A 15973-nucleotide genomic window follows, 5' to 3' on the forward strand; every position below is an offset into this window, starting at 1 on the left:
CTTCAGTAACATAAATCTTAATTCATCCGAGCACCTTGTTTAGAATTACTAATTACACACAGTCTAGAGAAAGACTTCAGGAAATGTGAAACCTACTATAATTAGGTGTTCTGATCACTAATCTCCCAACTGGTTGCTACTTCCGAAATCCCAGCTAATCTGGTTAATTATTGAAACCTTTGCTCAGGCACATTGTGTAACAGAAAGAACCCTGGATGGCAGGCCAGTGGTCACACCACCTCGTTGTATGGAACCGACCGTGTGGCTTGTTAGTTCACGAATCCACACATCCATCTGAGGGTCACGCCATTTTTAACACCCTGCATGATACCCACATTTTAACCTATTCTGTAAAAGAGTGGGACTGTAGCTCTGAAAGAAATTAGATTAAACCTTAGGAAAAAAAAAAAGCAGTTACTGAACAGACTGGTTTCGTATTTTCGGCTGAAATGTAATTCATAGAACTTTGTGACGTTGTGCATTTGGTATGGTGGTGACGTGGCTGCGTGTCGATGGCAGTGACATCTGTCCTGGAGCATTGCGCGTCCTGACGTGCACTACGGCTGTGTTCAGGGTCATCCTCTTTCTGCAGGGGCTTTCTGTAACACCTGCCTAGCAAGTGTTGGTTTGGCTTTGCACGGTTTGCTTACGGTAGATCCCGTTTTCCATCTGATTATTTCCTAGAGCAAAACCTCAGAAGCCCTTGCCAGACTCATGTCTCTCCAAGCCACAGAAGCCACCGTTGTCACCCTTGGTGAGGACAACTTGATTGTCAGGTGGGTTCTCTTCCGAGTTTTTAAGCAATTTATATTAATCTCAAAACACCCTTCATGTTCGCAACATTCCACTAGACCTTGTGGGGGCAGGTGAAGACTTGTATGGTCAGATCTGTCCTTTCGATCCAGGTAATTAGCAGGGCATTTGCAGACTACAACATAGGCAACAACTCAGGTGGCGTGTGTGAGTAGGCTACCTGACGAACGGGGGGCCTCGGTGACAAGTGTTCCTGGATAGAGAAGGGAAAGGCGAGAGGTGGTCAGGGAGAGCCTCCAAGAGCCTGGGCCACATGCTAGACCTTCCTTGCGAGATCTGGAGGATTACTTCTCTTCTTCATAAAGTTGGCAAATATTAAAAATAATAATGATTATTATCATTACTGCTGGAACTTACATAGCATTTGCTGTCTGCCAGACACTATTTTAACCTATTTGTATTAAATCTAATTTAAAGAAAAAACTGTAGGAGGAAAGGACTGTTCCTAGCCGTGTTTTGCAGATGAGGAGACCGATGATCAGAAAAGCTAAGCAATCTACCCAGCGTCCCAGGGGTGCTAAGTGCCAGGATGGGCCATAAGCCAGGCTCTGGACTCCAGAGCCCATGCTCTTAACCGGTCCACATACTGACTCTTAAGGTGTGTAAATAACACGGACATTTGCACAACTTAAGGCTTCTGTACTTCCCTGGTCAGCCTCATTTTCATATTCTAGGGAGTGCTTATTTCAGACCTTCCTCACATTCCTGAACTCTCTCCCCAGCCCCACTACTTTCCCCTTTGACCCGTGACCTCGCTCTGACTACTGAAACTGGAAGCTCCGAGGTGGGAAATCCATCAGCTGCGGGTCCCTCAGCCTGCAGTGCTAACCCTCCCCACTGCATGCTCCCTTCCTCCCACCCCGGGGGAAGAGGTCTCTGCTCTGGTTCTCTGTTCAGGAAACTCCCTCTGTCAGTTTCTCCTTGACCTTCAAGGTGGCCGTCTTTGCTGATTCCAGCCATCCAGTATGACGTACAGTCTAGACTCCTGTTGTCAAAGCCATCCTGTGCCCCGCCCCCACCATACTTGCCCATTCTTCACGCTGTTGCCAGTGTGGGTTCATGAGTGTGTCCCCCAGAGATGGTCCTCAGAGGCTGAGAGCCCCCCACCCTGCTTTCCAGGGGGGCACTCGGTGAGCCTGTGCATGAATGAGGCACTGGCCGACCACAGCATGGAGGCACTGTTTTTTATCTGGGTGCTAGAGCTTTTAAATCCTGGGTGGAATTATGAGATTTGAGAACCTACCATGTATTAGTCCCACTGGCTGGTACTTCATGTAAACTACCTAATTTCACTGGTTAACTACCCTGTAAGGTAGGTGCTCCCGCCATCACCGTGTCTTTAGGAAGAACCTGAAGCCCAGTGGGGTGGAGTGACTTGCCCAGAGCCTGGGGCAGGTGAGTGGCGGAGCTGGAACGGGCTCCTTCTCGGCCACCTGCTCCCTGTCTTCCAGGCAGGAGGACCCTGTGTGACCGAGCAGCTGGCATGTGCGAGCCCCCACATGCACTCCACTGTTTGGGGGACCCGGCAGCATTTGCGGGGCCAGCATCTTGACTGGTTTTTTTCCCCTTATAAATTAACGACATGAAAGTTTCTGAGACATGGAAGTGTTCAGATGGGGAGCAAAGCCGTGACAGCTGCCTTTCCTCACTGCCTTTCGTTTTGAGCACTGGCCACACTCGCACAGACTGCTCTGTTGATTGGGCTACGAGGACACGCGCATCCTTGCCAGAAGGCAAAAGCTGTGTGAAATGCCCAAGCACGGCGGGGTTACCCCAGCCACAGCTCAGTTCTTTATCAAAGACTGCGGTTCACTTTTGTTGCTGTGTACGCTCACGGGCCAGACTCCTACCTTCATCATGTGGTGGCGCCATTTTCTAAGTTAGGGGCCAGAAGACCAGGGTTCCTTCTGGCCTTGCCATAGATGGGCTGTGTGCAGGAGCAGGTCAGTTAGGGCCTGTGAGGCACGGTTCCTGTCTGTCAGACCAGGGTAGTGGTTCCTACACCACCTTCCTGACCGTGTGCTCCAGGCTGCTGGGAGGTGACGGGCCAGTGGTCGCACTCTGCTGTCCCAGGGCCAGGGCCACATACTGTTCTGCTGAGGAGCTTGACTTTCTATAAGAGGAGTTGTGCTGGTGCCAGGGCCCCCAAGTCAGCCCCCGCCTTCTGTGGGGCCTTGCCACACTGGGCCTCTGCAGTGCCACTGGAAGGCCACCAGAGTTTCTTACCTCAGCTATTTCCTTTCAGCAAGACTTGGGCCTATTCCTCTGCCAGGGACCCCTGTCTGTCCCAAGTCTTGGGTGATGGGAGGGTCTGTGATCAGTCTGGCATGTGGTCACCTCTGGTAACCCCTGCCCCTTCCTGTTGTCACCACTCTGTCTCCTAAAGCATTGCCACAGGGTCTTCCTTGGCCTCCTGTGGGGATAAATATCTTCCCGCATTCAAACCAGTGATCTCTTGGAAGCACAGATCTGCTATATTCCTCGGTAGCTAGAGCTCCTTCTGCAGCTTCTTGCTGTCCTTAGGATGAAGTCTGTGTGCTTAGTGCACATGTGAGACTGAGCGTCTACCCCAGCCCGCCTCTTGGCCTCAGCCTCTTGTGCCACCACACCTCCATCTTGTCCAGGCCACACCCTGCTGGCAGCTCCCAGGAGGAGGCTCTTGGGTCTCGCCTCACACTTTCTTCTTCCCCTCTGCCTGGCTGCTTGTCCTTCAGGGCTTAACTTGGGGAGTGGGAGTGGTGGTGGGGAACGTCGTCCGGAATCCTTTCCTGTCCCCAGACTTGCTTGGCTGTTGCTCCGCTCGCCCTGGGACACCCACGTGGCAGGTGCTCAGATTACTAGCTGAATGAATGAAAGAACTATGAAATATTAAATCACCCCATGTTTGTGGGGGTGACATTCAAGAGCCTACACGACCTGGTCCCCAGTCTGCTGCATTGAAGTCTCCTGTGATAGTGGGGAAAGCAGAGTTACACAGTTTGTCTAGGTACCAGCTGCTCTGTTCTGAGTTTTTGTTTTTTTACCTTGTGTTAGATGAGGAGGGAGAGGAGTGAGGAGACGGGTATGGTAGACAGACTCCTGGCAGAAGCTCTTGAAGCAGAAGAAACGCCAGGGAAATCACTGTCTCTCAATTAAGTGTATTCCTGCACCTTGGTGTTTTGGGGAGATACAAGCTTCTGAAGAAGAAATGCTGGGAATTCCCTGGAAGGAGCCACCTTGACCCCCATCAATGCTTTTCACCTTAAATTAAGCTGTTTGGACTTAGAATGATATGGTTAATTCAGATGGAGGGGAAATTCAACTTTTGATTAAGCAGAGATTGGCATTACTAAAGGTTTCTTTGAAGGACACCCAGTTGGACATGGGTGCCAGTTTCTTGAAGCAGTCCCACAGAAGCAAACCTTCTAAAGCTTAGTTGTCAGGTTGTGCAGGGGGAGAAGGCTCTGCTCTTAGCTCCCGATGCCCTTCACAAGTGAGCAGGTGCTTTTTCTCCCAACAGGCCTGTCTTGCCAAGTGAGGAGCTGGTGTGATGGGAAACTTCTCCAGGTCACGTAGGCAGGCCTCAGAGGGCAGGGCCTGGGCATCCCCATCACTGGGAGACTTTCAGAAGCACCAAAGAACATTCTCAGATTATGGAGACTCCTCTTCTCCATGTTTGCCACCCTGCCCGGGCCCCAGACAGATTTCCTCATGCCTGCTCCCCACACTCAAGACCTCAGGGTGCCCCTTCTTTTCCTAACCCATTTATTGTATTGTGACCATTCCTGGGCTTACATACATGAGTCTGTCTGTGGCTTCTGGGCTGTCAGCATCTTGAGAGAAAGGCTCCATCTCGTCCTGTGCATATCCCAGTCCAGCACAGGGCCTGCTACACAGAGACCCGTCACTAGGGAAAACGTCCATTAAGTAAAGTTCCCTGGGAGCTCACCATATGCCAGGCACTGTACTATGTACTGAACACACATCATCTCAGTTAATCCTGGAACAAAATCCCTGTTGGAGAAAGGAAGACACTGTGGCTCTGTACAAGGATTTGACCCCGATGGCACCAGTGCCCTGTGATTCACCAGTGCCCTAGCAAGGACTCTGAGCTCCCGAGGTCAGGGCTGCGTCTGCTTTGCTCCCCACCGTGTCCCTGGCACCTGGCACACACACGGGCTCCCGTGGTGCTGAGCCTGTATTTCTGTGCACTGGCCCGAGCTGCGCGTGCTCACAGCCTTGCAGGGCAGGGGCTGCACGGGGTGCCAAGATGGACCTCTGGAGACAGACACACTCTTGAATCCTCATTTTGCAAGGATGCTCCTGCACAGTTTTTTAAAAAAGAAAACTTTGATGGAAATATTTACTATCTCTGCACATTTTGGTTCCCAAGTTTTATACATTTATCCTTAGCAACGTTTAAAGAAATGGGCGTGTGGATTCAGTTCCGTGCCTTTCTAAGAAATCTTTAAGTTTTTGCTCTACTGGGAGTGAATATCACTTACCTCATCTACTTTTGGGAAGATTCGGTGAGAAAAAAAAAATGTACAAATCCACTAGCCTGGTACGCACACTCAGTAAAGTTCTGTTTTACCTTCTCACGTGGCTAAGGCAGCTCATTGTCCATTTTTCTCTGTGGAAGTTTGAGTGTAGTCCTTGTAGAATGAAGGGAATGTTAACATAACCTCAGAGCCTGCTTATCTGCCTTTGTCACTGTTCGTGAGGCACTGTTATAAACGCGTGACCCTTGAACAATGGTAGGGCACGGGGCACTGACCCAGCGCAGAGTCGAAAATCCAAGTGTAACCTCTGACTTCCAAAAACTTTACTAATAAGCTACTGTTGACTCAAAGCCTTACTGATAATGTAAACAGTGGGTTAGTAACTGATTTTGTATGTGTTGTGTTCTTAGAGTAAAGTAAGAGAAAAAAAACTGACAGGAAAACCAGGAGGGAGAGAAAACATACTTGTACTTCTGTATTGTATTTATTAAAAACCTGCCTGTACCCACAAGGTGCAAACCCGGTTGTTCGAGGGTCGGCTGTATACAGGGACATGTTTTTGGCCCCTGTGGTGGCTCCCTGGCAGGCTCCGGCTGGCTGTCTCTGCCCTTCCCTCCCCTCACCCACCATGTGTCTGTCTGTCTCAGGTCGACCCTGCCCCTCCCGCCCCCCCAGCATCCAGTCCTTATACACATATGGCCCCCATGTTCCTGTCTGACCCCACGCCCTCTTCTGCCAAAGCACAATTTCCTGCAAAAGCATCCTGAGCTGCTGTCCTGGCTCCACAGGCTCCTGTCCGCCCCTCCCACTGAGCTGCTGCCCTCCACCCGCTCCTGAAACTGTCCCCTCACCCAAGCAGACCACGTACCCCAACCCAACTGTTGCCAGGTTTGCCTTCGTCTGGCCTCTCACCAGCCTTCCCCCAGGCCCCCAGTCTCTCCATGAAAACCTTCTGTTGGTTTTCTTTTTTATGCACGTGTGGCTGACCTTCACAGAGGCACAAAGCGCAAGGGCAGAGTGTGATTACGTTTGCATATCTGGTGGCTGGACTGGGACTCCTTCTCCCCCACCTTGCAGGCCTCCCTGCCCGTCTCCCTTGGTGCAGCGGGCCAGCCCCAGGGCTTAGTTGGAGACGCCTTGTCTTTTCCACTCGCACACCCAGGTGAGCCGGCACCATTTCCTGCCTGTAAATGCTGTCTGTATTTGGACAGCTCCCGGATCTGTTCCTCTCAGCTCAAGTCCCATTTTCTACTTCCTGCTTGACATTTTCCCTGGAAGTCGCATAGGCTTCCCAGAGCCCACAGGTCAACGTGAAGGTCTTCATTTCGTCCCTTCTCCTTCTCTTCTCTCGCCCTCCCTCAGCCGCTTCTGCACACTTGCCTCCATCTCAGTAACAGAACTTCGAGCTCCTCTTTGATTCTCTTATTTCCGCATTTAGGCTTTGCCGTCTTTTGCTTGGGAGGCTGCCACAGCCCACCTCTTCTCCTGGCTTCTATTATCGTCCCTGCTGCCTGCTCTCACGCAGCAGCCAGAGAGATGACTTGAAAATGTGAATCAAATTATGTCATTTCCCAGAAAAACCTTCCATCCAAAGCCCATACTGTACTGTGCTCCGCACGTCCTGACAAGACCTGGACTGCCTGCTTCACTTCCTGCTTCTCAAAGGCACCCTTCCTGCTTGCCTTAAGGCCTTCGCATTAGTTGGGTTTTTCCCCTTGAACTTTCTTTTGCCTATATGTTGGTCCCTCTTATGATCCAGGTCTCAGCTCATCTTCCAAGTGAACCCTCCCTCCCCCGCAGAACAAACAAATAAAACTTCTGGTCATATTATTTGCATCCTAATGCTTATTTAATACCTGGAACTATATTGTTATCTGTTTCTCCTGCAGAATTGGTCTTCCTGAGGATAGAGACTTGGCTGTCCTGTTCCCAGCTATACTGCCAGTGCCAAATACAGTGCCTGTCCCTTAGTATTTGCACAGTACATATTGGCTCGATCTGAAAATGAACAGATAAAATGAGTACTGCTGCTTGGTGTAAAGCGAGGAGCGTGTAACCAGTCCAGCACTTGGTTGGGAACCCGAGCTGGGTGGGCTGAGCTCTGGCTGGTTGCTGTGTGTGTAACCTGAGCGGCTTTTTTGCAGGGAGGAGCAGGTGCCCATGGAGCTGGTGCAGCGGGGCGACGTCATCAAGGTTGTCCCCGGGGGGAAGTTCCCAGTGGATGGGAAAATCCTGGAAGGCAACACCATGGTGGACGAGTCCCTCATCACAGGTGAGGCGGCTTGTCTCCTCTTCCCTGTGGGCGGGTATGGCGGGAGTTGCTGGGTCACATGAATGCTGAACAGGGTGCTGAGGGTGTGACGGTTGATGTCCTTCCCCACCTCCAGGAGAAGCCATGCCTGTCACGAAGAAACCCGGAAGCATAGTGATTGCTGGGTCTATAAATGCACATGGCTCTGTACTCGTTAATGCCACTCACGTGGGCAATGACACCACATTGGCTCAGATTGTGAAATTGGTAGAAGAGGCTCAGATGTCAAAGGTAATAAAGAGAGTTAAAAAATAACCTAACGTCAGCTTCCTCCTTTTAGAAGTTATTCCGAGAGTTTCGTAGATTCAGGCAGATTTTGTTGAGTAGGGAGTGATTAGTAAGCGTGTTAATTGGGGGGCTCAGAACTCCAGTGCTCAACTGTGCCTGTGGGGATGTATTTCTTTGTGGATTGTAATTTCCCGTGGTCTTGGTGTTTTATTTTCATAGGCACCCATTCAGCAACTGGCTGACCGGTTTAGTGGGTATTTTGTCCCATTTATCATCATCATTTCAACGCTGACGTTGGTGGTATGGATTATAATCGGTTTTATCGATTTTGGTGTTGTTCAGAAATACTTTCCTGTAAGTTGAATGCTTTGGGCAGTATGGTTGCTATGTTTTAAATAATCTCTTGCCATTAATCCTATTCTCTTATATCTTAGATTCTTTGGGCTTTAATTACCCATTACATTTATTTGCCTCATTTACTGGCAGCAAAATCTTAGCCAAGATAGCACAATCACTCTATTTCTGCAAATTTTTTTTTTTAAAGATGCCCTTTGCATTCTAGTTAAATAATTTCCCAGACACCAATTAGCTCTCAGTTGTCATGCCTATAACATTTAGATGATGTGACCTTGGCCATTTCTGGGGTCATGAGGCAGATATCATAGGTCACTTCACAATTTTGATGGCATGATAATATCATTTTAACAGATTTTAAGAAAATTTGTTTTTTGCTCTCTATGTCTGATAGTATCATCTTCAACCTTGTGGCTTCCTGGGCAGTGCTAATAGCCTTTTAATAATAAATATTTATTAAACATACACGAGACAATGGAATATACTTTCTTGAGTTAGAAAGCAGATGATGAATGCTCTCTTGGAAAATACTATGTTGTCAAACTTCCAAAAAAGTGGAGAGTCCCAAAAAAACCTTTTCTGCTCAAGAAGTAAGAACTCTATACAACAGTAATTCTCAATAAGGAGTAATTTTATTGTCCCAGGAGATATTTGACGATGTCTGGAGGTATTTGGTTGTCATGACTGGGGAGGGAATGCTGCTGACACCGAGTGGGTAGAGATCGAGGGCACTGCCAGACATCCTACCAGGCCAAGGACCGCCCCCAGAACCATGAGTCCTCTATCCCCAAATGTCAGTAGTGCCGAGCTTAAGAAACCTTGATGTGCATCAACGGGGAATGGCCCGCTTGGAGTCCTATTTGACAGCTGCCCAGTGAGTGGAACAGTGTTTTATCTATGGTTTAAAGTATCTCCTATTTAGCCAGATCGAATGCCTCTTTTACCATAGAGCCATAGAATAAGAAACTGTAAATGCAGAATGGATAATTTTTTTTCTTTAAAAAAATGTCTACCCTAATTAAAGGCATATCTGAAATTCTTGGGGTGCATGTCATTTACTAAGATGTCATCTTCTCTCTCGAATGTCCTGTCCTAAAATGAAAAATGTCCTAGTTGAACTCTTGACATCTCAGGAGACCTTAGTGCTTTGAAGAGTAACCCAGGACTATACTCTTAGAATTTGCCAGTGGCTGTTATGGCACCTGACCCCCTCAAATTCCTGCTTTTGTGGGAGAACAGCTCATTGGCATGTGGCTGTGGGAAAAGTCATTCCTGAACAGGTTGGAGTATGGGGCTTTCTGCTGTTCCCTGCCTTTCCGTCTTACTTTGGCTTCTTCTGTTTTTATCTGCAACATCAGGGAGGATGCTGGCAAAGGAGGGACTGCAGGTTCCTTTAAGGTATTATCACTCTGCTGTCTAAGTCATTTGTAGGGAGAGGTTCATGTCCCCCTCTAGAAGTCCACCCATCCCATCAGAATGCCTGGTGTTATTTTGATGAGAATTACTGGAGTTTGGGGGTTTTTTTTGAAATCACATCATCTTTATCTCAAAAAATTCCATGTCTTCAACACACTGTCCCTCTATCCAAATCCAACTGTTTCTAATCAAAGTGAAATGACCCTTTAGTAATACACCTTATCTTAGATTTCTGCCTTTCAAAATCAAGGAATAAAGTGTAGGTGGAAGCTAAAGAGGTTGTGGTCTGTATCCTTGATTTTGAAAACACACTGTGATGAAAGTGAATTCAGTGTCTCCTGATTGTGCTGCAGAGACACCTGCCATTTTGCAAAATAAACCAACATAATGCAAAATGTCAGAATGCAAATGGTAATGCCTATGTGTGTCGCCAGGTAACTGGAAAGGAGGCCCATATTTTGTTCGTTTTGGGTTTACAAAGAAAACAATAGCGGAAAAAATAGAAGAAAATAAAGATGGCTCCAAATTCCATCCCTAGGAATGATGATTTTTTGCACTCTGGGAAACCTCTTTCCAGTATTGTTGAAAGCTGTATAGAGATGCAGGCAGGTAATTTTGCACTAATTCAGTCACAACACATGCCATTTTGTACTTACTTTTTTTACTTAACAGTGTTGCTGGGATCTTTCCATGTCAGCAATATAGACATACACCATCGTTTCAACAATTGTATAAGATTTCATTATGCACCTCATACCCTTAATTTAATTCATAAATTCCCTCTGAGGTGTCTCTAGTTTTTAAAAAAAACGCTGTGATATGTATCTTTGTATATTTTGCCACTTATATGATTATCACCTTAGGGTAGATTCCTTGGAGACCTATCATTTTTAAAAGTTTTCACAATAATGATAAAAATTATAATGATAAAAATTATAATAATGTGTAATATTGTTAATATGTAATATTGATAATGTGATAGTTACAGTTTCTCAGGGGCTTTGCCCATGGCAGGTTTTGTACAATATATTTGTGTGTTTATGTGTATTTATATGTGTATCAGCTCATTTAAACCTTACAACAACCAGCTGGGTGTGCTTGGTCGTATTGTGTCCATTCCGAAAGTGAGGGATCTGACACTCGCAGAGATGTGAGTCAGTGCCAGGGCCAGCATGGACGTACACGGTCCAGTTCCAGAGTCCATGCTCCTTCCCCTAGCAGGGAGTTCTACACGACTCTCTCCTCCCATCATGCCTCTCTTAGAGGAAAGCCTAGAATGTCAAGTTGAAAAACTGGGGTGGGAACCAGTAAGGTGAGCCACATGATAACACAGCACCGAAGCAGAGTGGACCCCACACTCTGGACCTCAGACCCCGGCTCATTATGCATCTCAGCTCGCAGCTGCTCTTGCTGAAATGTGCTCATGCTGAAATGTTCTGTGATTGGAAGTCAGTGTGATTCCTCCTTCAACCCTCAGCCTGCCTTTATCTCTTTCCCCTTTTCAGACCCACAGCAAGCACATCTCCCAGGCAGAGGTGATCATCCGGTTTGCGTTCCAGACGTCCATCACGGTGCTGTGCATCGCCTGCCCCTGCTCCCTGGGCCTGGCCACGCCCACGGCAGTCATGGTGGGCACCGGGGTGGCCGCCCAGAATGGCATCCTCATCAAAGGAGGCAAGCCTCTGGAGATGGCCCACAAGGTTGGCCCTTGCACTCCTGGCTATCCTCTGACGTGTTGCCTGGAATGACTCTGTAGCTGTTACTTTGTGATTTTTTTTTTTTTTTTTTGGAAACTGAAGAGACTTGGTGGGAAAGTAGTATCTGTTTACATTCTGTATTAAGAGAAAAACCTGGAAGAGGCTGGAGGGCAGCACTGTTAATTAAGTAAAACAGGAAGCCCGCAGGGGCTGGGAATGATAATAGCAGGAACAGCTAACAGCTGCAGGATTAAATAAGAATTGATTTAATTTCATCAACAACTCTTTGATGTCGGTGCTTATCATTCCCATTTCTCAGATGAGGAAGCTCAGCAGGAGCTAAACCCAGAGAACAACAGGGAGCGGAGGGGGGATCTGAAGGGACCATGGTGGGGGTGGGGCTGGGTTACTTGTGGCTGCAGAATGCAAGGATGGACTAAAGGAGGCAAGGATTGTTGGAGGAAGAGCAGTCATGTGTGTTGCAGAGACCACCACTGAGCACTGGGCCCAGATGAGTGCTGTGGGCTAAGTGAGGGGGAGCCGTGCCTGTGGGACATTCAGACCACAGCAAACAGCTGGGCTTCTGTAGGGTTTGGGGAGGTATGGAGCTCAGGGATGAGTGGGCTCTGGCCATGGACACAGGTACCAAAATGGCAGAACCCAGACCCATGGGGACGGGTGCAGGTTGCCATTGACCAAGTGGGCCTGGTGGAGAAACTGGCTTTGGTGGTGGCTTGTTATTGTGGCGGGGAAACGCTCCCTTTTTCACTCTCTCTTTCTCTTTTTTTAAGATTTTATTTATTTATTTGAGAGTGAGGAGAAAGCAAGATAAAGCACAAGAAGTAGAGCAGGGGTAGAGGGAGAAGCAGACTCCCCACTGAGCAGGGAGCCTGATGCAGGGCTCGATCCTGGGACCCTGAGATCATGACCTGAGTGGAAGGCAGATGGTTAACAACTGAGCCACCCAGGCACCCATCCCTTCCTTTCTTTGAACCTGGAGTGCAAGCTCCTTATTCGCAGTAGGCGTTTGCACTTAGGCCATAGACACACTGTGCACAGGGAGATGGGCAGACTGCCAGGGTCCTGACATGGGAGATCTGCATGGTGTCACTTTCCAGGAGATGGTACCATGCCATGTCCCATCAAATTAGAATGACAGTTTCTTGCTCAGTCTGGTGAAGGTTAAGTCACAATGCAGACTGTTTTGGCCAGACAGGCAGGGAAACTGGGTCTTCGTCATGGGAGTAGTTGAACCGTGAGATTGATTGCAGAGGATGTGTTAATGTGAGTTATGAAGGGGTGTTGTTACCTGCTTGAGCAGGATTAAATGGAGTTCTGCCCCAAGACTGTGCGGGCTCTTAAAGTCGCTTCCATCTATATTTGTGGTCATCAAGATGTGGTTGTTTTGGCAGATAAAGACCGTGATGTTTGACAAAACTGGCACCATCACCCATGGGGTCCCCAAAGTCATGAGGGTCCTCCTGCTCGTGGATGTGGCCATGATGCCCCTCAGGAAGGTTCTTGCTGTGGTGGGGACTGCAGAGGCCAGCAGCGAGCACCCCTTGGGCGTGGCAATCACCAAGTATTGTAAAGAGGTATGCAGACCTGGGCAGTGCTCGTCTCTCCCCCACCCTACCCCCCGCCACCCACTGCAAACTCCCCCTTACCCTACCCCGACCCCAGCCTCCTCCTCCACTTCACTGGCTGGGCTGGAAGCCTCCAAGCGCCTTCTTCCTCACATGCCTCTTCTGCTGCTGCTTCTGTACCCTGGCTCAACTGCCTTGCAGGAGCCTCAGCTTGTGGGATTTGGGAACCCCTCAGCAGGCCCCTGTGGAATAGGTGGAGATGCAGCGCTCAGTGATGGGTCCCTTGTCCCATTTCCAGATCATCACAAATGATGGTGGTTCAGTGTTACGGGTCACTTACAGAGCAGGTACTGACCGTCTGCTTGGAATAACAAAAAACAGCTGGGATGTGAGCTCCACCCTCTGGGAGCTGACGGTCCAGTGGGGAGGGTGGTCAGCGGATCAGCCCAGTCCTTTATGAGTGCTTAGTGCAAAGGGGAATACAGAACTGGATGGAGGGTTAGGGTGAGACCAGGAGAGGCCCCTCAGCCGGGGACGGGAAATGGAGAGGAGCCAGCAGAGGTGAGCCAAATGCCCAGTGGATTCTTGGCAGTTAATGGGGAAGCATTCGTCCTTTGACCTCACCCGATGAAAGGTCCTGTTTCGTTTTCTTTGTCTTCAGTCTAAATATAGAAGCAGCCGGTTGTGCCAGAATGTTGTCCTGAACATTTTTAAATGGTCTGGGCAAAGACAATTAATGCCTTGGGGCAAAGCTGACTGCTCTACCTGGACAGGAAGTCTTCCAGAAATCTCTGTGGGTGTTTTGTGAAGGGTCATTCAGACCACCATTTCCCCCTCTCTCTTGGGATGCTTCAGGATGAATGTGCTCCGTCATCCCTCCTTTGCTGTGTGGTTGACCCCACACGACGCTCCTCACGCCTTTCCCCTGCCTCTCCCTCGTACCCCCAGGGCCTGGAGATGGGCAGTGACCTCCTGAGAGCCTCCAAGCTGCTTTGTTCCCGTTTGCCTGTTCCATCATTCTCAGGAAATTATTTGCAACGTAAAAATAATCTCTCTCCTCTTTTTGGCCCCCCCCAACCTCCGTTAATCTGAGGCGTTTGCTGTGAACTGCTCTTCTTCTTCCTGGTCTGTCCCTTGTCCCATGTCATGAGACAACCATTTAATAATTATCGTGTCTGCATCGGAGGAGAGAAGGAATTACTGAGTTACTAGTCGATCTCCTCACCTGCCCCATCCTGCCTTCCTCTCGGCCCCTGCTTGGTGCTGCTCTCTCTGGCCTCTCCTCACCTCCCGTCTCTCCCTGGCTTCACAGGAATTGGGAACCGACTCCTTGGGATACTGCACGGACTTCCAAGCAGTGCCCGGCTGTGGAATCGGCTGCAAAGTCAGTAGTGTGGAGGGCCTCCTGGCCCACAGCGAGAGCCAGCAGAGCAAACAGGCGGCTCCCCCGAGCAGGGCTGGCAGCGCTCCCGAGGAAATAGGTATCCCAGGCCCTTGTCTCTCTGCCCAGCCTGCCATGGCTTGAGCCCGGCCGGGTCAGCTGGTGGTGTGCCTAACCAGAGAGCACCAGGCCAGCACACCACCATGGGGTCCCTGGCTGTGGACAGGCTGGCTCCTGGCCGGGGCACCGCATGCCTCCCTCCCCCAGGAAGGCCTACTGTTTGTCCATGGTTGCGTTCTCTGATACTTCTGAATCTTGGTGCTAATGGCAGACAGTAGTATATGTTACTGAAATTCGTGGAGTATTGCTTCTGTGACCCATAATCTCGAGTCTCCTCTTTCTTTTTTCTTTACTTTTTTTTTTTTTTAAGATTTTTAAGATTTAAGAGAGAGAAAGAGAGGATAAGCACTGAGGGAGAGTAGGAGAGGGAGAAGCAGACTGACTGGGGACAGATGGGAATTCGTTTGCTCCTCCAGTCCCCCTCCTATGCGATGGGTCCCATTTACAGCGCTGGCTGTAGCAGGGAATGCAGATGGAAGTGGTCTGCCCGAGCCAGGAAGGGGTACTGCTTGGAGTGACAGCTGCCTTTGAAAACAGTTTTTCTGATTCGGAGGATAGCTTGCCAGCCATCAGGGTGAGAGTGGGGAAGCCCTCCCAAACCAAAACGCCTGTGTCTGGTGTTCTCTCTTAAGTGCTCTGGGGTCTGATTGGAAGCCTTCTGCCACCTCCTAGCAGTTCAGAACCTCAGCACAACCCTTCCATTTAGCTGCCAGGACTGATCCGTGAGGTGACCCCCAGGTGAGTGGCACACACAGTTAGAAAGTGACAGGGAAAGACTCACCCGGCCTCTTAGGAGAGACAGCTGTTAAACATCCACAGACGTAGACAAGCTGTTTGCTGACGCACAAGCTGCACTTGTTGCTTCTCATCTCTGCAGAAGAGGGGCCGGCAGGTACCGCCTAAAGGCAAATAAGGACACCACCGGGTGTTTAGCGTTTATGACATCTGTTTCCCTGTCCTTTAAGGGTGGTGTTCTGCGAGGTGCTCGCTAGTTACAGTGTTTCAAAACCGCTCCATGCGCTTTTTTGCTGTTACACGGACTCCATGGTTTTGAGTCCTTTCTCACAGTAAAACTGGACTATTTGGGAATAACCACAAACTCTTTGGAACAGACGGGACCCCCCAGACCTTCTCTGTGCTCATCGGGAACCGTGAATGGATGAGGCGCAACGGCCTAACCATTTCCAGCGACGTCAGTGACGCGATGGCGAATCATGAGCTCAAAGGCCAGACGGCCGTGCTGGTGGCCATTGACGGTACTGCCCCCCTCGCCTTCTGCTCTGGACAGCGGAGTTTCTTAGAGTTCTCTGGCAAAAATAGGCTTTCTCCTTTTTTCTCCCCCAGTAAATCTTCTTCTCTGTTCATTTAAGTTCTGTGTCCCCAAAGGCTGCCTTGCCAGTTTCTCTCTTCCTTCTTTGTCGGAGGCCCGCTCTCGCTGTGCCCGTCCTGCCCCCGAGAGTGAGGCGTCTTAGCCTTAGCCTCCTCCGTCTTTAGCCTCCTCCTGCCTTCTCCATCCCCGTCGGCTTCCGTCTGAGCCCGTGGTTCCGTCGCCCTCCTCTTCGTCGCGGCACACGCAGCACTGGCCT

General features: G+C 49.4%; 1 protein-coding gene across 10 annotated transcripts in view; it reads left to right on the top strand.

The window, feature by feature from the left end:
* Positions 1–15973, top strand: part of ATP7B (ATPase copper transporting beta) — a 79063-nt gene that overhangs the window by 50668 nt on the left and 12422 nt on the right. For 9 of the 10 annotated variants that reach the window (XR_006606938.1, XM_045080561.1, XM_004775212.3 and 6 more), the window contains 8 exons: positions 685–776; positions 7439–7566; positions 7682–7836; positions 8053–8187; positions 11109–11303; positions 12713–12895; positions 14199–14367; positions 15500–15643. Coding sequence is in view for 9 of the 10 variants with exons in the window: in XM_045080561.1 (XP_044936496.1) it covers positions 685–776; positions 7439–7566; positions 7682–7836; positions 8053–8187; positions 11109–11303; positions 12713–12895; positions 14199–14367; positions 15500–15643 (1201 nt within the window). In the remaining variant the exon portion in view is untranslated. The remainder of the gene's footprint in view (positions 1–684; positions 777–7438; positions 7567–7681; positions 7837–8052; positions 8188–11108; positions 11304–12712; positions 12896–14198; positions 14368–15499; positions 15644–15973) is intronic. The other variant, XM_004775206.3, reaches the window with a different exon arrangement.

The sequence above is a fragment of the Mustela putorius genome, unplaced genomic scaffold, assembly GCF_011764305.1.
Source record: "Mustela putorius furo isolate JIRA1106 unplaced genomic scaffold, ASM1176430v1.1 tig00000461_pilon_pilon_pilon, whole genome shotgun sequence".
NCBI classification, from domain to species: domain Eukaryota; kingdom Metazoa; phylum Chordata; class Mammalia; order Carnivora; family Mustelidae; genus Mustela; species Mustela putorius.